This window comes from Canis lupus, chromosome 4 (assembly GCF_003254725.2).
Source record: "Canis lupus dingo isolate Sandy chromosome 4, ASM325472v2, whole genome shotgun sequence".
Classification (NCBI taxonomy): Eukaryota; Metazoa; Chordata; class Mammalia; order Carnivora; family Canidae; genus Canis; species Canis lupus.
The window spans coordinates 7,190,655-7,218,061 of record NC_064246.1 but is presented as its reverse complement, the minus strand read 5'-3'; the positions used below and the strand labels follow the sequence as shown (position 1 = coordinate 7,218,061).

Here is a 27,407-nt window from a genome sequence, read left to right as displayed (position 1 = left end):
AAAGGTCCAATGTGAGTTTGTTAAACCCTGGAAAAAATACCACTGCTCTCTAAGAATCATGAATCAGCTGTGCTCTTGTGAGGATACAAGACACAGGACACACCAGAGCCTTGGTAAAAAACCATACAGGTCACGACTCAGCAGGAGGAGAACTACACTAGAAAGCCATTGTGTTTCTTAGGAACAACCAGAGGAGGGGAAACATGCTTTGAGGCATTAAAAATAAATGATCTTAAAAGAAAGATGGATGGGAAGAATCCAAAACATTCAGAAACACAGACACCTGCTGCTGCCCAAACGTAGAGCCCCACACACCATACACACCCCTTGTTCATCAAGCTTGAGAAGCTGCTCCGAGACTTTGGGTGAACTGGAAGCCTGTCTCAGGCACTGAATGCTCAGCTCTGGAATGACGTACTCCAGAACTTCTTTGAGAGGTAGTCCCCGCGCGGTTCCATGCCTGGCAGTGGAGGGTATGGCATCTTCTAGAATTGCTCCTCGTAGGGTGGTAAGCTGCAGGGGCAGAACAGAAGACTTCAGAACATCACAGAAGAGTTTGTGTTTATGCTCGGGGACTTCTTGAAAGCATACTTTCTTAGTTGCCTTCCTCGCAGGTTAAGTCTCTTTTCTGAGGGGGGCAAAAGTGACATCAGCTCTCAACTGGTAGAAGCAAAATCAACACGCCCAGAGTCTTTAGATGACAAAAGTGCATAGGGCTCAGGGAGAAGGCAAGAGGGGGCTGAATCAGTGCCTGGAGGAGGATGGGAGCCAGGCAGAACCCTGATGTTCCTGCAGTTCTCAGGCCAACCAGAGGAGGACGCTGAGGAGAAGTTGGATGTCATGGGGCTGGGCCTGGCCCCAGGCACCTTCTCCCTAGCCCTCCCTTCTCTTTTCCTACTGCCCTGTTGTTCCACATTGACTTTTGTTCCATTCCTTTCTCTTCTCCTATTTAACTTTCCACTGCTGATGAGTCCTGAAGCTGAATGGGGACATCCAGTGACACCCAGGGGCAGGGTGATTCAGGGCTCAGGAGATTTCTTACTATTGAATTTTGCCTCATGACTTGTGATAGGTCCTCAAATGTGTAATGAATGCCTGGGACTGCCATCCAGAGAGGAAATCCCAGCACTGCAAGTCAAGAGACCTCACTCTGACTCTACCCACTCTGACTCTGGGAAGAGGACTGATAGTGGTCTACAGAGTCAGGGTGACGGTTGTAGCAATGATGTCTGCCGTGTGCGTGACGCTCTAGAACACCACTGCCCAGCAGTTTTGTGCAATGATGAGAATGCTCTCCACTCTCACTGGTTGATACAGGAGCCACTGGCTCCAGGTGGTTACTGGGCACTGGACATGTGACCATCATGACTGAGGAGCTGTATTTTTAATTTCCTTGAATTACTTTAAATAGTCACATGTGGCTAAAAGCTATTTAATTGGACACCACAGGCCTGTGACTTAAAACATGTCACTGCCAGAGAGGAGCTTTATCTCCCATTTATTCAGCATAGAGCCCAAATCACTGGAGCACCTGGCAACATACACAGTGGAACACAGGCTCGTGCATACACAGGTCACTAGCAAACAGTTCTCTTCTCTCTCTCTTCTCTCTCTCTCTGATCTGGAAGGAGCCAACCAAAAATATGCACGCTGGAATACTTGCCAGATATATTCCCCTCTAATTACAACAGGTCAAAAGAATAAAACCTTACATGCAGGCCAGATCTCATTCTTTGTCATCAGCATCTCTAACCTATTTGGCTATACACAGTCCATTTGTACAACAATCCCACGTTTTACTCACAGCAAGGCAAGCGAGGCACGAAGCAGGAGCCTCCATGTGATGAAGTGTGCACAGCCATCCTGCTACACTCCCCTCCTCACTGTGGACTGCCTGACTGCCTGCGTTAGATTTTGAAGTGGTTTCTAAGTTCTGACATGAATTGTCCAGTTCATGTATGTTCCCTCTGAGCCTCCAAACCTTGCATTCTTACCATTTTATCCATTCTATCATGTGAGAGGGAAGTAAAATCATTGCCCCTTAACATCTGTGATAGGTTTTCAAATTTTTATTTGGAAAAAATACTATAAGCTTTCTCTATGATCTTAAATACTATAATCATTAATATTATATAGTATCTGAAAGAACCTAATGCAGTAACAGCTCCAGCCTCAGGACCGTAAGGACACAAGGCAGCCATTACCTCACTTGTCCTGAAGGCTACTCGGTAGTTGAACTGGGACCCCTCTTTCTCCTTGGCGTCTTCCACCTTCTCCCTCCGGATGCTGACTGCCACGGGGCCAAGGTTTTCATCTATTCCAAAGTAGTTCTGGTGCTCTGTAACAGGAGAGAGTGGTGGCATCAAAAGAAAGGAACAAAAGACCAGATGGGTATTTCTCGACCTGTGTGTCAAATCTCTGAAAAAATATCGCAGGGGTCTGGGTACACAATCCCCTGTGTGTGATCACAGTGTTTTGTTTCCGAATCAGATGTGCTCGTATGTCTCATCTTCCATTACTTCCTCTTCCCATTCTGCTTGTTCCTAGCTCACAAGCAGCAAGGACCCTTCCGCCACCCCACCCCCACCCCCAGCCATGATTTTGGCATCACACAAACAGCATCCCCAGAAAGAGTGTGCTGCCATTCCTAGAAACTGTTGAAAGAGGAAACTACTCGAAGACCATGACTGAACAGTTCCCCTCCAGCTGGGAAGGTCATCCTCTCTGAATGAGTGTGGGCACTTGGACTAGCCAGGTAATCTTAGTGCCCAGTGCGGTGGCAAACATCACCCCTGCACTAGGAGATCACTAAAGGACCTAGCCATCTAAAGCGGAATTTAACAACAGACGGAAAAGACACAAAAGGTCATTAGCTGCTAAGATCAAACTGTATCTACTAACTCTAACTTGGTTTACTGTTATCAGCTAATCATGTCTTTCACAAAACAAACAAACACCCATTGGCCCTGCAGGGTTTCTAATCTGTACAGTCTCACTGCAATAACATATTTTGGGGGCCTTCTTTTCCATCTAGCATAGGAATCCCCCAGTATACTGCTCTAAGGGATGGCGATTTCATGGTGGGGTCATAATCCAAGACAAATTCCTATTCTTGAAGCCAATATATGAGCCTGAACTCTGCCAATGGCAGGAAACTCATACTTTGTGAGTAATCACTCTGGACACTGTCTGCTGAAAGAAGTCCAAACACTTCATTGTGACCGGATTTTTTTTTTTTAAGATTTTATTTATTTATTTGAGAAAACAAGCAGGGGAGAGAGGCAAAAGGAGAAGCAGACTCCCCACCGAGCAGGGAGTTGGATGGAGGGCTAGATTGCAGGATCCCTGGCTCACAACGTGAGCTGAAGGCAGACTCATAGCTGACTGAGCCACCCAGGTGCCATGCAACCAAACTTTTCAAGTATTGTCTTCTAATAGGGCCCGACTTAACACAACACTCTGATGTGGTCTGAACCCATACAAAATAGAGGGATCAATTACCCCAATGTTTATTCATGCAGCTTACCTATTCTTGGTAGCCCCATCATACCATCAATCCATGTGGAACAGGTGGTAAACACAAACCCCCAGGTGGTGTTCATTTATCTCTTAAAGAACTGCTGCCAGGTCAGTTCCCCAAGGTGTATACAAGTAATTTTTTCACCCTCTATGCAGAACCAGGCTCATCCCTTCTGACTGTCACCCTAAAGCTTTTGGCCCATCTTTCCTGACTCTTCATTTTTTAGTTAAAAAGAAATGTATCAGGTATTTATAAACTTGAAGAAAACTGTAGGTATTCGAAAGCCTTTTAGTTATAACGTTTTCTACTGCATTAATTTTTGAAGGAATAAGAAATGTCATTCAGAAGAAGAAATCAGGGTGAAAATAGTGCCTACCATTGGCCAGGGCAAGCATCACCCAAAGCCAATGAAGACTACCAGCTAGACCTTGAAAAGGCATTTATTTCTTTTCCTCTTTATTTTCATGATCATTTACTCCTTTACCTTTTGCAACCCAATGAGATTAACACTGTCATTATTTCTCTTTATAGAGCGACGGCTACAAGCAGTGAGTGCACTATTTTAGGGGCTGGAGGGTGAGTTATTGACTTGCTATTGTCCTGGAATTACACAGTAGGAAACAGGCCTTTGTTTTTGATGCATAACTCATCCCCTGTGTAAATTATATGCTAGTAACAGCCAGGTTAACTGTTATAATCCAGAACAACTCCAGGGAAACCAAACACACATTGTAAAGAAAATGTATGGGGTTGAGGAGAGCTGATCCAGCAGCAGTTAATCTGAGTTTTAAACAAGAATTTAAAAATATTCATTGTGAACAGAGACTAGAAGTTAATTGTCTACTTCAGACAACTAGGTATATTATCATTTTGTTAAAGTTGGCATTATTGACTATTAGACCCATGGGCATTATAGTAGATCCTGTGGAAAATGCATCCTTACACTTAAATCAGTTTAGGATTTTCTTAGTTGCAGTTAGTAACTGTCCTGACAAGAACTTTCCTCTTTGTCTAGTTTTTCATAAGGCAAATGCATTAAGAAAAATATTCAGAAAGTGCACTAAAACCTAACCAGTCATCATCATGAAAAAACTTCCTTCCTAGAACCCACTTTGACAGGTTACTTGCAAAAATTCTCAAATCAATTCCCTATTAGGCATTTGAGGAATCCTGCTGAAGTGAATAAAATCCTGCTTCAACTTATTTTAGAGAGAAAAAAGAATGACTAAATAAAACCCCTTCTTGTGGTGAAATTGAGAGTCCAGATTAAGGGAATCAAATCACTAATTCTAACAGCTGACAACTAAAAATCACATGGTGTGTGCTGCTCTCATACTCAGCAGAAGCTGCAGGCACAACAGACCAGGGCAGCCAGGGTCTCATGGCAGGGGTAGGGGCAGGCTGCAGGGGAACACCTGGAAAGTTTCTGGGCTGGGGGAGCTATCCTGCATCTTGATGGTGCTAGTGGCAATGCATCATATTCATTTTTCAAAATTCTTAGAACTCTACACTTAAAAAAGGGTGAGTTTCACCATAGGTAAAGTATACCTTTATTTTTTAAAATTAGGGAAGAAAAGAAGGTGGATGAGAGAAAAGCTAGTGGGTCTGGCCAGTGGATGGGTCTCTGACAAGACAGGAGTCATGAATGCTCCCCCAGCCTGTACACCATCTCTCCAGCCCTGCATACCTGCTCCTCAAGTGTTCGCTTTCTCCCCCTCCCCCTTCTCTCCCACCCCACAGCCCTGGCAGGCCTGTCTGCCATGCTGGGCACTCTTGGCTCTGGGGGTGTCCTTTCTGAGTGAGCCACCTCCGGCCTCTCTTATCCCAAGTCTCCACTGTCAGCCCATGACTGTCTGTTCTGACTCTGTCTCTGTTTTTTTGACGTATCTGTCTGAATGTCTGTCCATCTGTTTGTCCTTCCAGCCACCCACCCACCTTCTCCTGGAAGTTCCTCAGCGACATCACCCCAACTCTCTACAGACTCCTCTCCCGTAACTCCTCTAACCCACACGTTTGCCCCCTCGACCTGGCACATCCTTCACTTTTCATTCTAACACATCCTTTAAGACCCAACCCAAGGATCACTTCCACTGCAAATAATCGCCTCACCTCCAGATGAGGCTGAGTCCTTCAACTTTTAGGTCTTCAAGGCCTGATACAATAGGCCCTAATAAATGATAAGTACTTAACAAATTGTACTTGAATTAAGGAACTAAAGTAGCCTCCCTTGGTAATGCTCAAAAATACTGGTCTTACTGAACTTCAACCAAGACTATAAAAGTTAAACAAGGAGGGACACCGGGGTAACTCAGCAGCTGAGCATCTGCCTTTGGCTCAGGTGGTGATCCCCGGGGTCCTAGGATCAAGTCCCACATGGGACTCCCTGCAGGGAGCCTACCTCTTCCTCTGACTGTCTCTGCCTCTCTATTTGTGTCTCTCATGAATAAGTAAATAAAATCTTAAAAAAAAAAAATTAAAACAAGGAGGCAGCTCATTTCATGCTGGTGAGTGGAGAAGGCAGCATGAAAGGTCTTGGGACCAGAAATGTAGCAGGTCCTGCCCTCAGGAGAGGGGCAATATAGTTTCTTGAAATATTTACACCAATTACAACTCACATGTTGAATCAGTGTCCTAATGCTGCTATAACAAATTGCCACAAGCATGGAGGCTCGAAGCAACACTCACTAATGGTCTCAGCTCTGGAGGTCAGAAAGCCAAAACCCATTTCAATGGGCCACAGTCAAGATGATGGATGGGATGCATTCCCTCAGGAGGCTCTGTTTCCTCGCCTCTTCCAGCTTGTAGAGCTATATTCCTTGAATTCCTTGGTTCACATGGCCCCTTCTTCTATCTTCAAGTCCAGCCCCAGATCCTGCTTCAGGGGCCACACTGCATTCTGCTCTGTCAGACTTGCCTCCGCCTACCTCTTACACGGACACTTAGGATGACATTCAGATTCCACCCAGAGAATCCAGCACAGTCTCTTGGTCTCAAGATTCTTAACTTTACCACATCTGGAAAGCTGCTTTTGACATATAAGGTAAGATTCACAGGCTCTGGTGATTAGGACCTGGGTATCTCTGGGGGCCAGTATTCAGCCCACCACACACACTTCATTCATTCACGCAAATACAGAGCATGGGCTAGGTCTGAGTTATACACCAGACACTGATAAATATGAGGGAAACAACATCGAGCACAACATCGAGCATCGATTTTGCTTCACAAAATCTTAGTCAGTGGGGCTAGCACTCATCGGAAACAGATTCTAAGTTCTATGACACGAATAAGCATGAAGTACCCTGGAAGCACCGCCAATATCCTCTATGGATAGAACCAACAATCCAGAAGAAAAATGCCACACACGCAGTCAAAGTAAATGTCACAAGGCCCATCTAGCCTATTTTAACATATTCATATGCACATAATTTTAAAAAGCTACTCTCCTTCTTGTTCTCCATTTTTCATCATTCTTAATTCCATTCCTACAAAACACTTCGAATTCTATTACAGACTGAGTATTCTAACCCACAACCGCAATGTGTCGCCTCCACCTTTTAAGGCTTGCACTTGGCTTTAGTGATGCTTTGTAGCCCTCTATCATTCATTCACATCTTTGTTTGGATTTAGCCCAAGGTCCTTGATGTTTTAGGATAATGTAAATAGTATCTTTCAAAAAGTTTCCATTTCTATTTGTATATTTCTAGTATATAGATAGTTCAGATCTGAGATTTGATTATTTCTCCTTTCTGTTTGATCAGTTTCTGTGGGTTCCCCCCCCCCAACCTATTCTGAAGCCATGATTTTGGTGCTTGGAACTGACCCTTTTATCATTATAAAATACCTCTCTTCATCTATAGTGACCCACCTTGTTTTACAGGCCACTTCATGTTGCCCTGACTGGGGGGACCCAGCTGTTCTATCGGGGAAATCCCCAGGTCTCAGTACAGGGGTGTCTTTTTCTCTTGAGCCCATCCATGGCTCCTTGAAAGTTCTCCCATTTTCCTGTATGGAGGTATTTAGCCCAAATAAAGACACAGGGCTGGGCATCTCACTGTTTTGATTTTCACTTACTCCCTAGTCTTGAGGTTGAGTGCCCTTGTCCTGTCTTTAGCTGTGCTGTTATTCAACTTCCCCAGAATAAATCTTCAATCCACATCCCCACCCCACCCCCAGCCGGGTGGGGCTGAGCAGTCAAGGGACTACAAGGGACAGGAAAGAAAACCCAGCTTTTTAAACATATTTAATTAGTTCCCTACTCTCACTCCTGCCCCAGCTCTTCTTCAGATGAACCTGGTTCTGTAGTGGATGAACTGGCTTCCTGATGGCTGGTCTCTGCCACACACACACACCCCCCCATGCTGGAGGGGTGGTGTTTTCCAATCTGCAAAACTGGTCTAGCTCTTCCATCTGCTTTGGTGTATCTAGTCTTCCACTGCTTCTCTCTAGTTCTCTCCTTTGTGGCTTTATGCCCTTTGTTATTCCTTCAGGATCATTCTTAGTGATGTTTTAGAAGGAGAGAAAACACGTGTCTCCAATTTGCCACACCAAACTAGCAGTTCCAAACTTATGTACTCTTAAATACCTGTGATTCTAGTAAGCCTGATTACTGATTTCTGAATTTGGGCTATACTAACATATCCCCTGTTTGAGCCCTGGGTGAATTACATAACCCTTCTTAACCTCAGTGCGAGCTTCCTGCCCCACTCAAACATGTATCATACTTATCACCCTTAAGCAGTAGTCCCTTTACTGCTCAGCCCCACCTAGCTGGGGGTAGGGGGTGTGGATTGAAGATTTGTTCTGGAAAAGTTGAATAACAGCACAGCTAAGGACAGGACAAGGGCACTTAGCCTCAAGACTAGGGAGTAAGTGAAAGTCAAAACAGTGAAATGCCCATTATAAAGGAAGACATAAATATTAGACAAAAAACTAAATCACAAACAAAAAAGGACTGGACATAAAATAAACAGCATCATGGGGCATTTTGACTTTGAGCCCAACAGTGCTATAAAGTTCAAGGGTCAGCCTGAAGGTGATTCACACTTATAATCTCAAAATCCAGACCTATAATCACCTAGACAAGCTAGATCCCATTCATGGTAGTCTTTTAAAGAATGCAGTGGCACATATCCTACTTAATTATTTCTATCAATGGGATCCCTGGGTGGCGCAGCGGTTTGGCGCCTGCCTTTGGCCCAGGGCGCGATCCTGGAGACCCGGGATCGAATCCCACGTCGGGCTCCCGGTGCACGGAGCCCGCTTCTCCCTCTGCCTGTGTCTCTGAGCCTCTCTCTCTCTCTCTCTCTGTGACTATCATGAATAAATAAATAAAATCTTAAAAAAAAAAAAATTATTTCTATCAAGAAGTATATTTAAAAACAAAAAAAAACCCTGAGTGAATCCGAAATTTGGATATTGCCTTTTTCACCAAAAATGGCAGGCAAATTAGTGAAAGAACTTTTTTAATTTTATGTCTGCCTCCCCACACTTTCATTTTTTCTCTCCCCATTTTACACACTCTTTGAATTCAAGCAGAGAGTTGACGTTCCTGCCACTTAGTCATCACACCTTTGAGCATGCCAGCTCTGAGGCCTCCTAGCTGTTTTCCAGGGGGTCCTTCAATATGCTTTCAGTTTGCCAGGGAATAGACAGCAGGCTACCTGGATATGTCTCGAAAGAAGTCACAATCTCCTGCTGTACAGCGTAATATGCACAGCATACAGCTTCCACGTACCATCAGGGAATGTACTCCCTCCAAAGTCTCCACTGAGGAGCCAAGTTGACCCCTTCAAATGACACCCTTCAGGACAGCTCAGCTTGCTCGTCTGCATCATGTGATACTATCCATCTGAGGGCAGAGGACAATGAGCAAGTCCCCCTCATCCACTGGAAACTATCTTTATCCCAAGCACATGATTTCCATAAAATTGCTTTAAGGGTGCAATCAAATAAAATCCTTCCTTGGCAGAATGGAAACTGTGAAAAGACTAGAAAAGCTGAATGAAAATCCATATATCATGCAAATACAAAGGGCAAAATCAAAAAAATTGGTTAATGAGATTGCAGTGTAGGAAATGAGATTCTGTGCATCTATCTCTGTGGTGCATTTTGTGTAGTTAGGAAAGAAAAAAATCTAACTCAGAAGAGCTTAAAAAAAAAAAAAAAAAAAAAAGGCAGGGCCACTTGCCATCAGGGCCCAAAGGCTATTTCCAGGTACTGCAGTATCTTGGAAGGAACATTTATCAGGTTCATCACTAATGAATTGAATAGATGAGGATCTCAATTCTGCAGGGCCTCCTGAGGTCAGGTATGTAAAAGCAGCACCCAGAGTTCTCTGCCTTACATTCTTAGATGTTAGCCCTACATGGCTCAGCCACCATTATCAAGTCCTCCAAAGTCACGAGAGACTGTGGACTGGGCCCTGCACCCTTCACTCCGTGAATGCACACAGCAGAAGCTTTCCTCCATCATGGAGAAAAGCAGCAGTTTTCTTGCTATTTTTCCATAAAACAGAGTTTAATGTTTCTTCGTTCTTTCAACAGCAAGTGGATCGCTTAATTGTTGGCTCACTGCCTCTCTGGGTTACATCCATGGCTGCAGGTGGCTGTTGCCTAAATTCCCACCTACGATCATCTTCTTTAACCTTTGCCTCTAAACAATCGTGTGTATGCATTTTAGATCAGCTCCCCTGTTCAGAGCTCTCTTAGACTTACAGAGAAAAAGTCAACAAGGGACAATGAGTGGATGGATGGATGGATGAATAGAACAATAGGGCCTGCTTCTACAGATAATAATGAGTCATTAGATAACTTTAAGAAGTTTCAAGCTCCCTGTTCATGTTTCATGGATTAAATTACTGAAATTACTGAATGCATTTTTGCATTTCTGAAGACTCCTTCGACCAAAATTTAACCAAAGTATTAGTTAAGTTTGAGAATGAGGTGTTACAGTGAAAATAACAACATTTAATAAACCTAACATAAATGAACTCATTTCCTTCTCCCTACCTTTGAGGAGGTATCCCCATTTTACAGATAATATTCCTGAAGCTGAGGGGCTAGATGACTTGCTCGGGGTCTTGCAGGGTGACACAGAGGATGCTCACCTTGGTGGGCTGGTCTAGGATTCTCTCATGCAAAGGGTGTTGAGAGTCATGGAAAGTTTGAATTCTAAAAATAAATTAATGCATGGTAAAATGAACACAACTTAAAGATGAGTCAACAAATCTGTCCTGAACATAAGGACAGTATCTTGGGAGATACCGTTGTAGGAAAACCTCGAATAAAAAGGGAAAGACTGGAAAAAAAAGGCAGCCGTCAAAGGCTTCCTTCGATAATCCACAATTTTGAGAGTTATTTACTACAAGAGGAAGAAGAGAACACTAGGAAAGCAAAGAAGAATTCACTGTGGAAAAGCCAAGGAAGGGGCAATCGCCCAGCTTTTTCATTGTATTTCCTAAGTATGGTAAAGAGTGAAATAAATCTTGGAACAAAGACAAGGTAGGTCGGTTTCACTAAGCTTCCAGGTGTTCTAAGACCTTATGTTCCAAAGACTCTGACTTCCAACTTGCTGTACCAAGATGCAAGGAAGTCTAACCACCACATCAGTTACACTGCACCGAAATATTACAGTATCCATTCCTCTACTCCTAGGGAAATAAACAAAACCTTATTTCCTCTTCCTCAAATAATCAATTCCTGATAAACTCTGAGGCCAGAGGGTCCACAGGAGGAAATCTGCAGTTCTCTCCAAGTTCCTAAAACACGGCAACAGGTGGGAGCTGCCAGCCAGAGTTTCCCACTGCCAGCCGTGTGGAACTGATACCATTATAACCCACGAAGCTGGATCTCCCATGCAGCTGGGCAGCTCCTCCCTGCTCAGAGCTGGCTGGGCCTCAATGGGAGCTCTGTTTGTGGAGTTCACACTGGCCAGCCAGAGAGGTGAAGAGCAGAAGCGACTGTGTCCCCTCCAGGAGGAGGACTTTGCATCCCAGAACAGTCCTATTAAATTGGACTCAGTTCACCCAATATGAATTTAATAGTGTCCAACTCCCTATTAATTTCTTCAGTGACTATTTAAAACTGGAAGGGGTGGGGGGAGAAGCCACCAGGCATGAAATTCAAAGCAAATGCAGCCATGCATCACTTAGGCATGGGATTCATTTGATATGTAAAGGTACACAGAGGCCCACAACTGCAACATTTGTGAAATTTTAGTGAATGTGTTTGGAAGGGGTGGCATATTACTTCACCAGACACCTTGCCACAGGGCCCCCTGCCATATGGTTCTACTTTTTCCCTCCTTTTTAACCCTTTTAATCGTTAAAATAAAGTACTGCCCCTTGAAATGTGGCACCAGTGGTACAGACAACAGTTTCTTTCTAGAGAGAAAGGTTTTACACATTTATTTAAGAACCACTTGGGGGAGGAGGAGGCCTGTTTTGTGACAGGCATGGTCATAGGGGATATTTTTATTAGGATCCCATTTTATAGATGAGTAACTGAGGCACAAAGGAGTTGAAGGACTTGTCTAAAGCTGAGTTGGGATGTGAACCCAGGAGCCTGGCTTCAGAAAGGTCTGGGCTCCTCACATTAAGTTGTGTTGCCCTGCCCACCAGTCACAGGCCTCCGACCACAATTTGAACACATGTGTGCTTCTCTCTATTAGCAAAAAGGTAATCTCCAGTCATTAAACAGGAAGCTGGTATCGAGACAGGTGGGAGGGTTCACTACACACGTTCTGGGAGAACCCATTCCTTTTATTTGTTCATTGAGCCGATGTATGCACAAATATTATTCTTCTGTTAAAATACTAATGACAAAAATGGCCACTGGAGAAAACACAGAGCCAGTTGGGGGTAGTTAATAAAGACGTGACCTTGAAGATTCTTAGGGAAAAGAGGTTCTAGAAAGAACTGTTGGAAGTGCTGCAGATCCAACAGAGGAGTTCATCCCCGGGTGGTGGCAATGGCCCAGCCCAGGGCTAAGCACAGACATAGGATGGCCTTCAAAGCTTAAAGGTCAGCATCTTGGGGCAGAAATGGACCTTGGAAAGGCCAGTATTGCACCCTACACCATGGGGAGGAGATGGCTTTTGTTGGAGGCCCAGTCCACCTGGAGGCAACTAAAAACTCTTCTCTAAAAAGTTCTGATCTTTCCAAAAAGAATTCTAATCTGCACACACCTCAGAAGTCCTATAAAGCTAAGATGGGAAGGAGAAAATAAAAGTTTTCTCCAGCATATTACTTTTTATAAGAAACAGAAGAGATCACAGGTGAATGATGGAACTATAAACCTCTGAAGCACCAGACAGAAGGGAGACAACCGTTCAAACTAAGATTAGCTTTTCATATATGCTACAAAACCTGCCCTGTAAAAACCAATTCAGCTCCTTTACAGAGGATTTCTAAGATATGTATTTATTTCCTTGGACTTCTAGAAAATCCTAAAAAAAAAAAAAATGAGTTGGGCATAAGCTTTCTTCAGAGTTAGTTCAGCAGAGATGTGGGAGCCAAAGAATCCAGGGTATCCCAAACAGCACCCCACAGCCACCTGGCCTTAACATGCAGATTTTAGGGGAAATTCAAAGGGGAAGTCTGTGCATTTCAATAATGAAGAAGAAAGTGTAAATTCTACAGCCTAATAATTACCCTGCTCTTGTACGTAAGTTTGAGGAAAATATTCCTGGCATTCCAGGGATGTGTATAGAAAGGGCTGATGGCTGCACCATCCCTGGGTGGTGCAGGGGTTTAGCGCCTGCCTTTGGCCCCGGGCGCAATCCTGGAGACCCGGGATCGAATCCCACATTGGGCTCTCGGTGCATGGAGCCTGCTTCTCCCTCTGCCTGTGTCTCTGCCTCTCTCTCTCTCTCTCTGTGACTATCATAAATAAATAAAAAAAAAAAATTTAAAAATGTTTAAAAAAAAAAAAGGGCTGTGGCAAACTGACATTTTGTCAATTTCACTCTACTTGAAACACACTGTGGAGAGGCAGGAATCCTGAAGAGTTTAATGAAGTAACATAAATCTGTAGGTTTGTTACTTTTAAGAACTTTTAAGAACTGCCTATAAGTTCTTTTTCATGTAATTGGAAAGATTCTCATATTAAACATATGAAAATTTTTATGACTTATATTTAAAAATATTTTAAGCAAACTATTTTTAAGTTTTGATTTGTGGAAAAGCTGCAAAGATAGTAGAGTTCTCTCTATATATACTTTTAGCTCACTTTCTTAGTTGTTAATATCATACATTTCTTTGGTAAGTTCACTCTATTAATGAACCAGTATTGACACTATTATTGATCAAGTCCATCTTTTATTCAGTTTTCTGCTTTATTAGTGTCCTTTCTCTTCCAGGATCCCATCCAGAGCACCCCATTACAGGTACTCGTCATGTCTCTTACAGGCTCTCCTAGACTGTGACAGTTTCCCATACTCTCCTAGTTCTGGATGACCTTGGCAATTTTGATAAGTGGTCAGGATTCTGTAGAATGTCCCTCCTCAGGGGTTTAATGTATTTCCCTAATCAGACTGAGGTTGTGGCTTTGGAGGAAGACCCAAGAAATGCCATTCCCATCATATCAAGGGGATAAACTAACCGCATGACCTCTCAATGTTGATGTTGACCTTCAGGCCCTGGCTGGGGAGGTGCTTTCCAGACTTCTCCACTGCAATCTTTCCCCTCTCCATGCGCTAGCCCTTAGAAGGGAGTCACTAAGCACAGTCCACATGCAAGTAGAGAAGGACAATTTTTATATTTTTTCAAACTTCATGAAATTAAAACCTTTTTTATAATTTACTTTTTTAAAATAAAGATTTGTTTGTTAAAATGAACACCAATATATTTGACAGGAGGTGTTTTGCAGCTGTACTTCATCTAGGAGAGTAAGAAATAGATGTCCCTTTATCACTGTGCTTCTATCAAGTTGATGGGTTTTTCTCTGAAATAAAGCAAATACCATCATTAGCTCTTCTGCCCAGATCATGGTTGGCAAATACCTGGCGTCTACTCGTGCACCCAAGGCAGATAATGATAATTGATAATGGCTTGTAAAATGCTGATGTAGCTCTACACATAATAACACAGAAGGATGATGATCATCCAAAGCAAGTTCTACAGACACAGCAATAGAAGGTTCCATTTACATAAATTTATTTGCATCAGAAAAAGCCTACAAGGATAAAGAGGAAACTGTTCATGGTGATTATCTCTTAGGGACTAGGATTTTACTTCTTTCGCTTTTGCTTCTTTATTTTCCTAAAATGATCATGTAATACTTCTATGCCACATAAAAATTCTAGACCAAAAAAAGGTATATATTGTCAATTTTAGTCAATTTCCCCCATATGAAGCAGACACATTCCTGTACCTGGGTAAAACAAGGTCCCAAAGGCTCAAACAGCCACGTTTCACTCCAAAGTCACCAAAGAGACCCAGCTTTATCCTATTCTCTATCCATTACTTTTCTTTCATTATCCAAAAAGGACATAGTCTGCCTTCTAGTTACTCCTGTCTATAGCTGTTATGGTCTGTGCAATCTGAAGGTAGAGAACATTTTTTTAATTTATTTATTTTTATTTAAATTCAATTAGCCAACATACAGTACATCATTAGTTTCAGGTGTAGTGTTCAATAATTTATCAGTTGTATATAACACCCAGTGCTCATTCCATCAAGTGCCCTCCTCAGTGCCCATCACCCAGTTACCCAATTCCCCCCACCCACCTCCCCTCCAGCAACCCTCAGTTTGTTTCTGAGGTTAAGAGTGGTTAAGAGTCTCTTAAGGTTAAGATTCTCTTAAGGTTTTTAGCGAACAGTTTTAGAACTCCTGAGTAACTGCAGGTATGCAATTTCCTAAATGAGACAAGACTTGATGGACAGACACACAGGGACCCATGAGTTATCTTTCTCCACTGTCCATTCTGGCCCCACTGGGGACAGCCCATTGCTGGCCAGAGGCTCTAAGTGCCCAGGGGCCCAGAAGGAGACAAAGCTGGCCAGTGTGCCAGCTCAAGGGTATCCAAACAGACTCGAACAAGCAGAACACCTGTCTAAGGGGCCCTTCCTCGTGGTCTGCTTCACAAATGGAAAGAGGGAAATTGTACTTCATTGGGACAAGGGAAACAGAAGCACGGCAGGCAGTACCCAATTTTCTTCATGGGCATCGCCAGCAACAGGGAGGAGCCTTCTCCAGCATTCCCTGTGCTTACTCCAGTCTTAGCCCACTCTTCCTTAAAAAGCTGTTTCAGGGAAGGCTACAGATGGATTTGCCCAGAAGTGATGAAGCTCCACAGTTTGCTGTGGCTGCCGCCACTGCCACCCCGCGGCATCAATCCTTCTGCAGAGTTCTCAACAAGCCATTCAGGGGCCCTGTGTTAGCAGAGCGCACCTCGCCATCAATCGCAGCCACTCCACGCTAACTACCCAGGAAAGAGTAAACCACATCATTAAGGCTCAGTACTTTCAACCCTTCCCAGCAATTGGGTGCCACTTAATTCTTTTGAAAATGAAATTTCACACAGAACAGTGGAGAATGGAGAAAAAGAAAAGGCAATTCTGGGAAGTATCAAAAGATCCTGGGGTGCCTGCTTCCAAAGAGAAGAACTTTTGAGTGAAGGGAAAAGAGAGAAAGGAGAACAAAGCTCCCTACAAACACACCCGATCTGGGCCAGGCGGCCCAAGGGGTTCTGTTTTTAGGTCGAGCAATGATGTTTCTGCAACTGGGGCTATGTCTGCAGATAAGAGTCTAGAGGTTGAAGCCAGGGACCGAGCTGGCTGCCTGTCCCCATTCCCACACAGTGGGGGGCCATGGCCCACTGACTGCTGGGGACCAGGGTGGCTGCCCAGCCTCTAGTCCTTCACGGGTCTGCAGTGGGACCAGGCAGGACAGCAGCCGCAGATGCTGCTGGAGCCAATTTCATTCTGAGACACACAGGCCCACCAGGGAAGAGCTAAAAATAGGAGCAAGCAGGCAGAGTTCACGGCTGCAGGCAAGAGCAGAGGGGCCGGCTTGGTCATATTCTCTCCTCCGATCCATCAGCTGGGACAACAGCACTTCCACAGCCCAGCCCCACAGAACACTGATGACAAGGCGAGCTCAGGGATTGCGGCTCCACACCCTTATCTGGCAGGCTTTGCAGAGGGTCCTTGACTTCACCTGCCTCGCTCATTCACAGGTCCACAGCAAAGCCCAGAACCAGAGTGAGCCCAATGCCTGGAGGCCCCAAATTCACAGGGTATCTGTCCTCAGGATCTTCACTGGAGCTTATTTTGAATTTCACATTCAAAGTTAACAAGTTTGCTGATGTTATTTCCAATGCCCTGGCAAACCCTAAGCAGTATATCAGAAAAAGCAGGAGAAATACACCAGTTACAGACACTTTTCAAAACTACCAGGAGTGAGAGTTGACAGTTCAAGAAGAAATCTACAAAATGCAGTCAAGAGAACTAAGAGAATCCAGCACCTAAAACTATCTCTAGGAACAGACCCTAAGGACATGACTGGTGGTGACCTTGGCTGCAGAAAGCATCCACTGCTCATTCCACAGACACATACACGTGTACTTAACACACACCACTGTATGGATGAGATGCTGGCACTAAGTGTCTGCATAAATACACATGCACACATTCACACACACATATGTAACTTTTATGTCCTGGTATTTTGTTTATTTTTATTTATTTTTATGTTTTGGTATTTTATTTTTTTATTCTTTTTTAAAAGATTTTATTTATTTACTCATGTGAGACACAGAGAGAGAGAGAGGCAGAGACACAGGCAGAGGGAAAAGCAGGCTCCATGCAGGGAGTCCGACATGGGACTCGATCCTGGGTCTCCAGGATCACACCCTGGGCTGAAGGCAGGCGCTAAACTGCTGAGCCATCCAGGCTGCCCCTGTTTTGGTATTTTAAAGGGTGATCCGCAAACTATTTACAAAACTCAGCTAGCCAAAATGACTCCATGCCTGAGGATTTCAGGGTATAATAATTCCAGTAGATTATTTTATTGGTGGCATGGACAGCCATGGCTTTGTCAATTAAAGGGTCTTAATGGGGAAGCCTATTTCTTCATGGCCTTCCTTTCCAAAAATAACTAGGTTCCACCTAAACACCATCTTTGAACAGTGTAGTATAATGTGCTGCCCCTGGACCAATACAGTCATGAGGGCCATGCATTCTTTCACAGCACAGACTAAAAAGGAAGTCCAGGTTTCTCTGAGTTCAACCAGAGGCCATGATTGAAATGGGAGCTGAGGACACACCTGGGGAAGCAAGACAGGCTGATGGAATAATTTCAGTCCCATGTGTCATCAGAACGAAAAGGGAAACGTAACTCAAGTGTATGAGCAGTTGTAAAGCAAGTGCCTATTTAGCCAAACAGCTCATCCAATATCATGACTATTCTACACATTTCTATGATTTCATAATATTAGGGTTACAGGAGATTGGTTAAATCTGAATTGATACTAAAATGAGGGAAAAAACTGATGGATGTAACAATCACAATGTACATTGCAAGATGACACACAAATATTCTGAAGAAACAAACTCCAAGTAAGGTCAGCTCGCCATGATCCATACCTGTGGCAGGTCGGTTTATTCACGAGACTGGCAGGGCCCACCTACGACCTCCTTAGGTGCTCTGAGAGGTGACACCTGAGCATACCAGGAGGGTGGCCAGTGACACTGAAACCAGGACAAGACAGCCCCGAAAACTATGCTGCCCTATAAGGCAAGGGCACCGGTAGCAAGCTACACCCAATACCCTGTTTTATGGAGCCCGTGTGGGACCTATTTTTCTGCAGGTATCTTCAATAGACCATATTTCATGTCCCCGGAAAAATGAAGACACTCATATAAAGACTGAGGATTCAACTCTATGACTTCTGAGGAATGCATCCTTCAAGCCTGAAAATCTAAATAAAAGTAAACTCCATTTCACATAGGATTAAAGAATTTCGAAAACCATGAAATCCTTTCGAAAACCGAAGGATTACCAGAATCTTGATGTTTAAGGCCATGTATAGAACTTCAGGAAAAATATTTGTTGATCACACTAATTCATACATTCTCTCGGCAAAGATTCACCTAATACTTCCAATGTGTGTGACAATGCATTGGGATTAGGCGCTGGGATTCCTGAAGAAGGGCTGAGTCTGGCACCATGGAGGGTCTGAGACAGCTCTGTGGCCTATGGCCTCAGACCCTCTGGTGAAGGTGCCACAGCCCAAAGTGGCACAGCACGACCAGCCCCAGACACATGCACACACGCTGGACTCTCCCTTACCTTTCCCATAGAAGAACTTGCGGTAATAGTAGGCTCCAAGGTCAATGTGCTCTATGATGTAGCGCTTCACCTTCTCCCTGTGAATGGGCTGGTTCTCTCTGGGCACTTCCAGGACGGAGACACCTGCGTTTGTGCAGTGGGAGCTCAGAGAGGACTCAAAGGAGCAGCCTTCCCCGGAGCTGAATGATGAAGAACTGGCCCGAGAAAGGGCGATCCTCCTGTCGCCTTCCCCACCGGTCTCATTCCGAAAGTAAGGACAACTCAGGACGAGCTCATTGCTCTTCCCATCTCCCTCATCAGCATCCAGGTTCTCCTTGGAGTTGAGATCCTCCTTGCTCCCCAAAGGGGACTCACAGTTGCCTGTCTGGCCTGCCGGCATCTGAGTCTGGGATGCTGCCGAGGCCCCGGTGGTGATGTTTTTCCGCTTCCCCACGTTGGCCCGTGTAGCCATGGCTTCATTGATATTAAACAAAATGCTCTGGACATCATAATGTGCAAAACACCGCTGGCAATTCCAAGGGCGAACACCCCGCTCCAGACGACCATCTTCTGGATCGCATGTGAACTTGAAAGTCTCATGTTCACTTTTAACAGTCCGCAGCTTCCGGAACAGGGACGTTTCCACTGATTCTGACTTTAACCTCCGTTTGAAAGGTTTGTCCCTGTCTCTCCCCATTAGGAGGGCACTGTCCATGTAGTCTAATCCTGAGATACGGACAAATTCTCCTCTAGAAATCTGTGCTGCTGCATGGAGGCTGGGAGAGATCGCAGGATCACAGGGGAAAAACTCAGGGAACCCAAAAGGGGCCATCGCTTTGTGGTCGTAATTCTCTACTCGGTACCCTCTGAGCATTGCAAAGAAGTTCTCACCAGATAAACCCTGCCGGTCAATGGAAGACGTGCTTCCGTACTCCCGGTGGAGCGCGGCCCCAGTGTTGGGGTTCACTGCGTTTTGGTCTAAGACATCTTCAGCGTCGATGTCGCTGATGGTGACATCACTATTGCTTCTCTGTCTAATGGGGTGCAGTCCTCTCTGAGGGGAGTGGACAAAGATGTCTCCAATGGTGTACTTGGCCTCCACGAAGTCGAGATCAAGCTGTTCCTCTTGCTGACCATCGCTCTGGTCATTTTGCCCATTGTGTGCGATGGATGTGACGCTCTCGTAACTGGTCTGAGACCGGCTTTCCCACAGCGTCTTGCAGGCTAGCTCCTTGGAGCAGTCCTTCTTGGGAGGCCACTCACACACTCTTGCTCTCACACCCATCTTGGGCACAGCTGGGGTTCCATTAGCTGGACCACCACCCTCAGTGGAATTAGAGGCAGTTAAAGAAGTGGCAGGGCCCATGTTGCCATTAATGGCTTTAAATTTTCGAGCAAAATAATCATCTGACTGCATGATTCTGGGAGGATCTTTGAACTTCGATGAGGCTCTACCAAGCTTGTGCTTCTCTTCTTGTGACTGCCTTGGGTCACTCATGTCTGCCGAGCCAAGAAGCTCCAAGTCTCACCAGCAAGATGGAGGTGAATCTAATTACATCTTTATCCACAATGCAATTGTAAATGCAGATATAAAGGCTTCCTCTACAGTTGTGCTTTCTCTTTTTAACCAAAAGCAAACAACATCCTCAGAGGATGGTTTCTCCAGAACCAGCTTCCTTCTCAGTTGCTGAAATAATTTTGTATGTCTCTGTCCTTTTCAAGAGCATTCCTTAAGACAGCTGGCCTTGAGTATTTCCTTCACCTGAATCAAAACACAGAAAATAACCATTAACAATTTTTGTAGCTCAAGTTCAAGACATTTTACATATGGTTTCTTCTCTGTCCTTCTCTCCACCTTCTGCCCATCCCCAACTCCCCCAGACTGTCCCGAAGTTTCATGACTCTGTTCTTCATACTGCTCCTTCTCTCCAGAACATTCTGCCTTCTTGCTATACTTTGCTGGTTAGAATTTATACCACAGAATCAAGCAGGATCCTCTCCAAGAAGCTTTCCCTCAGCCCACATCTGAGCAAAGAGTTCTCCTTTTGTGTTCCCACAGAGCTGGCAACTACACTTCTGGTAGCAGATCTCCTTATACTGACCAATCTCTTCCACTAGCTAACTTCAAGCTCCTCTAAGTCAGGAACATAACATGCCTTTCATCTCTATACCAACATTATCTATTAATGTGGCGTGGCTTAAATTAGGTAATCAAGTAACATTTCAATTAGATATAGAGTAACAGAAAGGTCATGTTATTTTTTTTAAGTATTATACTTTCTTTCAAAATATTTAAACTCAAAATGTCCATCAGCAAAATGAGTTTTTAGAATGTGGTCTCTGCAATCAAGTAAGCAACTTGTAGAGATCCCCGTTAAAGTGGGAAGGAGCTTGAAGAATTTGGTATCTGAACAAGTGTAACTTTCTAGTTCATCTCAGCACTAGCAATTTAACAAATATGCAGGGTAAAATAAAAGCATAATTTATCTTTGTGGTCAGTAGAAACTTGACTTCTAATTGACTTTTTTTTCTTTAATCACAAATAACTTTTTCAATTCATTCTATCTTTAGACAAAAATATTTTCTAGGTATGCAGTATTTTCCCAACTTATGGGAACCTTACTACTTGCTGGCTAAGAATGAATGAATAATTATTCTGAAGTAATGATGGTAGTAAAGGTATATAACAGCTGATTTCCCTCCATCCCCAAAGCACAAAAAACTGCAATTCACTTAGAAAATATTAAAATTCCAACTAGTTGAAGAGTATTAGAACTCTTTCCACTGGATTCTTTTTAAAAATATTTTATTTATTATTCATGGGAGACAGACAGAGAGAGGCACAGACACATGCTGAGGTTGAGAAGCAGGCTCCCTACAGGGAGCTTGATACAAAACTCGATGCCAGGACCCCAGGATTACGACCTGAGCCAAAGGATGATGCTCACCTACTGAGCCACAGGTGCCCCAATGGGCTCTTTTTATTTTTTTTTTTAAGTAATCTCTAGATGCAACGTAGGGCTCAAACTCATGATCCCCAGATCGAGAGCTGCATGCTCCACCAAACTGGGCCAGCCAGGTCCCCTCCAAAGGATTGTTTTGTTTTGTTTTTTAAGATTTTGTTTATTTGAGAGTGAGACAGAGCACAAGCAGGGGGAGGGGTAGAGGAAGAGGGAGAAGCAGACTCCCCACTGCAGGAGCCCCATGCAGAGCTCGATCCCAGGACTCTAGGATCAGAAATCTAGGATCACAACCTAAGCCAAAGGCAGCCATCCAATGGGTTCTTAATGGCTTTGAGATGAACATGCGGTGGTCTATTGGAATAACTGATATTTTCTTATCACAGCAACCTGCTCCTCCCGCATTGGAAAAAAAAAAAAAAATCAGTCTCAGCATGGTAAGATGCTGTCTGTTCCCAGGGCAACTTCATAACGGAGGAAATATAATGATATTTTAGGATGTGGTAAACAGAGGGAAAGCACAATCAGATGTTCAGTGCAACAGACCAGTGTCTGTCCATAGTTCTCAGAAAGAAGAGAGATGACTGCATCTTATCTATTTCACTTGGAATCATTGTGTTTAAAAGGATCACGGATGATTCTGAATTACAGTTATTTCCTCTACAATTTACACTATTATCGAATCCTTTCCTGGAAATTGAAAACTGACAACTGATATATGAAAGAAAACAACTTTTTGCCTAGAATCTCTCTGCTCAAATGGTATCTGATTTACTAGATCAGCTTCTATATAATCTATAAATTCTACGGATAATTCTGCTGCTTAGAGAACACAACAAAATTTGAAAGCTTACAAATTAGCTCTGTACCAGGCATCGGAAGTAATTTGTGAATTCTTAGCATTAATAGGATATTTATTTTTCGGTATATGCGATTAATTTGTAAATATCCTGTAACAGAAGGAAGAACCATGTCCACCGAAACCACCAAACTGTGTACTTTCAAGAAACATAGTCAGCAACCAAGTACTTGCCACCTTAAGATATTAGAACAAAATGTCCCAAAAGAAACCAAGAAAGAAGAAATGAATAAAGATTAAAGTGAAGTTAATGGAATAAGGGAAAAACAAGGTAGAAAAAGGAGAGACAAATCCAAAGGTAGTTGTTTTGTTTTTTGTTTTAATATTTTATTTATTTATTCATGAGACACACACAGAGAGAGAGAGAGAGAGAGAGAGAGAGAGAGAGAGAGAAGCAGGCTCCATGCAGGGAGCCTGACACGGGACGTGATCCTGATCCCGGGTCTCCAGGATCACGCCCTGGGCTGAAGGCGGTGCTAAACCGCTGAGCCACCTGGGCTGCCCCCAAGGGTAGTTTTTTAAAAAAATAAAAATAAAAAACAAAGAAATAGATCTCCTTCTCAAGCCTGAAAAAGGAAAAGAGAGAAAGAAGTTTGGAAATGAGAAAGGAAACATGACCATATATACAGGAGATTAAAATAAATATGAAGTATAGAAGAATTATACTACAAGCAACTGTATAACAAATTTGAAAACACAGAGGAAACTAATGATTTCCTAGCAAACCACCAATTTAATTTCCAAAACTGATCCAAGAATGGGGAAAAAAATTTTAATGGAAAATCTATTTATTTTTTAAGATTTTCTTTATTTATTCATGAGAGAGGCAGAGACATAGGCAGAGGGAGAAGCAGGCTCTCTGCTGGAGCCTGATGTGGGACTGGATCCCAGGACCCCGGGATAACGACCTGAGCCAAAGGCAGACGCTCAACCACTGAGCCACCCAGGCACCCTAAGTGGATAATTTAAAGACCGATGATCCCTGAAGACAACAGAAACATAACCAAACCCTACATAAAAATATGTATAATGTATACCAGAAATCCAAAAGAGCCATCTTAACCATGACTCTGCAACTCCTTTATCTGCCCATTTTTGAGACCACATGCTATTTAAAAAATCGGGGAAGGATCCCATCTTTCTTTCTTCCTTTTCCGTGTCATGGCATGCACCAAAAATATCATGAAGAACATGGCAGTCAAAGCAGGAAGGGGCTCAAGACTCAGCACGTTCAAGACTCCAGCTACCCCTGGCCCAACCCCATCATGCTTCAAGCTGAGCAGGGCATAGGCACATAATGGCTTTTTTTTTTTTTTTTTTGGTGTCTGATCTTATTTATTCTGTCACTCCTAGAAAATCTCATTTTCGACTGGACTCAGACTTAAAGGTAGAAGCTCTCAGAGAGGGCAGCCTCCATCTCTTGGCAATCTGTTCCTGGCGTTTTTCTTTGGCCTCCTTCATTCTCTTGGCCAAAAGTTTAGCTCCCCACACAGGTAACCCTCACACCACTCCCCTGGTGTAGCTCTGGGGTTAAGGCATCTGCAAGGAGATGTGTAAGACAAGAAACTTTGAAGCCAGGATTAGCAAGGACAATGCATACACTGAAAAATGAACCATAAAATGATCAGCAGTCACCAGGCTCACTCTATTTGAAAAATCAATATTCTGACAATTAACATCTCTCTACATTTCTAACATTATCACTGTTTGTAAGAGACAGTATTAAAAACACAATATCTTTATTTCATTGATCTCCTGCAGAAATGGAGGATAACACATTGTAAAAAAAATGATTGTTATTTTTAAACATAAATAGAAACAATTAAAAAATGGATGAATCTGAATTTTCTTATTACACTTGACAAAAGGCAGAAAAACAAGGCAAACTCAGAGCCACAAAACCCTTCCCCCAGAAATCTTCTGAGAATATTCCTTCGAAATTATGAATTTTTAATTGACGGTGTGTGATAAAAACATTAGTAGCTGTAGGTAGACAGCTACTGATTTTTCCTGTCTAGGATCTATTGCCCTTTCTTTTCCAGAATCCCTCTGGGGAATCTTAGCTCTAAAATCATTTAATTCATGTAGGGCTAACTCCACCCCCTAACACCTGACCGAGGTTTGACCAATGAAAGCACAGCATCTCCGGGCTACATTGACTGGTCCAGGGATGAGCCCAAAAGCCACCCAGCCACTGAGAGCCCAGCACAGCACTCGTGCTCTGATTCTTGGGAGGGCTCAAGTGGTAGAACAGAAACAGGGAGCCGCTGGGCCTGCCTTGCCTATGTGACTGAGGTATGAACAAGAGCATGGAGGTCATCAAACCTCGAGAGGGAAAGACGAAATCTTAGGGACAGAGCTCTTGACTCCAGCTGGACCTGGAACCAGCTCTACCCATGGGATTTTTCAGTTGTGTGAGCCAACTAATTATTTTTTGGTTTATACAGTTTCAGTTAGATTTCTATATAGTCCAGATCAATTTTAAATGTTCTGAGAGGCCATATTTATATTCAGTTAAAGATAAGTGACAGTAAATTCAACAACCAAACTATTTTGTACTATGTTGCAAACTGCCTGATCCATGAAGGAATGAATTGAAATTACAGTTCTGGCACTGGAATCCAATATCAAAACCAGAGTCTCTTGGGCAAGATCCCTGCCCTATTATTATAAATATACACCCTTTAACACATTTCCCGTGTCCACTAACAATTCAAAGTATTCAAAGCCAAAAAATTCTTGACACAGTAGCTAATTAATAAAGTTGCAGCAGAACCCCTCCTGCCACGTTATACTCCTAGCCACATTTTCCACTTTCCATACCTCCCCAAAGTCAACCTCCCTATCAGCAGAACCATAGGCAGCACCTTCCTTTCAGAAGTACTACTAAGTATTACTATATACAAAGTATCTGTAATACTTGTACTGTCTGTACAGCACCTTCCTTTTAAAATTACTGAATACATTATTTTTAATATTGCAGTAAAAAGAAAACACCTCAAAAACAATCACAGCACTTGTTTTTAAGTAAGATAAATTAGAAATATGAACATCATGCAATTTAAAAAAATTTACAGCACATAGGGAAGAATTAAAATCAATGTCTTTGAAAGCAGATAACAAGAAGGAATGACATGAGTTCTAAACAGGAGGAAATACAGAAAGCAAAGCAATGGAGGGAATGAAAACTAAAGCACAAGTTGGAATGACCTATGAAATAATCCAGAACCTAGGGGCGAGGCTTTGGATGAGAGGGAGACACAGACATGCATACACACACACACCCCTACACCAGTGAATCATGTTCACCCTGCAGGGCTGCAGATGAAGAGCTGCAGATCTGGGACAACATGCCTAGATTATAGGCACTGGCATATAAGACTCTTCTGCATCTCTCATTATCTTTACTTTTTTCTCAAGTTCTAACTTTCTACCTTTGTCTGTTACTTTGCAGCATTCAGCTGAGAAGGTGTATTGTTTTGTTTTCTAGAGAGAGAGAGAAAGAATAGTGGGGGAAGAGGGAGAGAGAGAGACAAAGAATTTCAAGCAGGCTCCACGCCCAGCACAGAGCCCAGTGCAGGGCTCGATGTCATGACTCTGAGATCATGACCTGAGCCGAAATCTAGAGTCGGATGCTTAACTGACTGAGCCACCTAAGTGCCCCAACACTTGCCATCTTTGTTAAGGTAAAAATCCAAACTCTGCCTCACATGTCTCTTCCCAATCTTTTCTGCTCAGTCTGTAGCTCAGGGTCCCCCTCTTTGTCCTCTGTGCTATGGCTCAGACACACAGACTGCCTTTCCAGTCTTCAAGCAGCCCACTCTCTGCACCTGCATCTGAGCTGTCCCTGGAAACAGAGCTGATACTGATTGGACCAAGCTGACAACCACTTGCCCTCCTTGCTCTCACCCCCAACTAGGTGTCCCTGCAACATGGTCCCATGGTGTCTTCTCTTCCCCAAACCCCTGCTTGCTACACCTTCACGCCCAGGGCTGTGTCTGTTTGGTTCACCACTTACCTGTCGCACTGGGCACGGTTTCTTATGTGTGGTAGATGTTTGATAAATATTATTAAATGAATAAATTGCTAAACACACACGTTATGCAGTGACCTTTTAGAAGATAAAATATTTGACATTTAAATGGAAAGTTCTTATAGTTACAGAATCTACTGCCATCATAAAAGTTTCATAATTTTGCAGAAACATGTTTATTATAGAAACTCGGATAAAAAAAAAAAAGAAAAGAAACTCAGATAAATACGGATGCTTGTTAACTCTTTGCAGGATGCTGTTTATAGTGAGGCATGCCCAGATCCTTATAAGAACAGGTTATCTTGAACATAAAAGGCAACAGCTAGGCCACTCTGAAAACAGCTTCCCACCCCCACCACTGTCTTAGCCCAGTGAGGTAGTTATAGACATCTTCTAACTGTACGGAAGGCAAGCATGCCATACGTCATCTTATAACCATCTCAGCAGTGGCATCTATTAGGCTAACGGCCCATTCCAGACACAATGAGAAATGAGGAGACCCAAATAGCCAATCCCTTCATCAGTCTCTGTCCTGCTCTGAGCTGGGCAAAGTGGCTGATTGTTTGCAGGGCTCCATTTTTCTTGAAATGGCACAGTGCCAGGTTCCTGGGACTTTGGATGTATGCCCACTAAGAGTACCACTCCACAGAAGGATGGAAAAGGGAAACCATCCCATCAGAGGACCTAGTCAAACAGATACTGGGCCTCACATCCAAGTTAGAGACAAAGCCGAATGAATCTAAGAGCCCCCACATCACTGTTT

At 43.5% G+C, this 27,407-nt stretch overlaps 1 protein-coding gene across 9 annotated transcripts in view; it reads right to left on the bottom strand.

Annotated features, from left to right (window-relative positions):
- The window catches only part of SIPA1L2 (signal induced proliferation associated 1 like 2), a 213,455-nt gene that overhangs the window by 88,037 nt on the left and 98,011 nt on the right, over positions 1-27,407 (bottom strand). For all 9 annotated transcript variants that reach the window (XM_049108922.1, XM_025448672.3, XM_025448673.3 and 6 more), the window contains 3 exons: positions 18,814-20,554; positions 2,205-2,338; positions 325-513 (listed from right to left, as the gene is read on the bottom strand). In XM_049108922.1, the coding sequence (XP_048964879.1) occupies positions 325-513; positions 2,205-2,338; positions 18,814-20,290 (1,800 nt within the window). In that variant the 5' untranslated portion in view covers positions 20,291-20,554. The remainder of the gene's footprint in view (positions 1-324; positions 514-2,204; positions 2,339-18,813; positions 20,555-27,407) is intronic.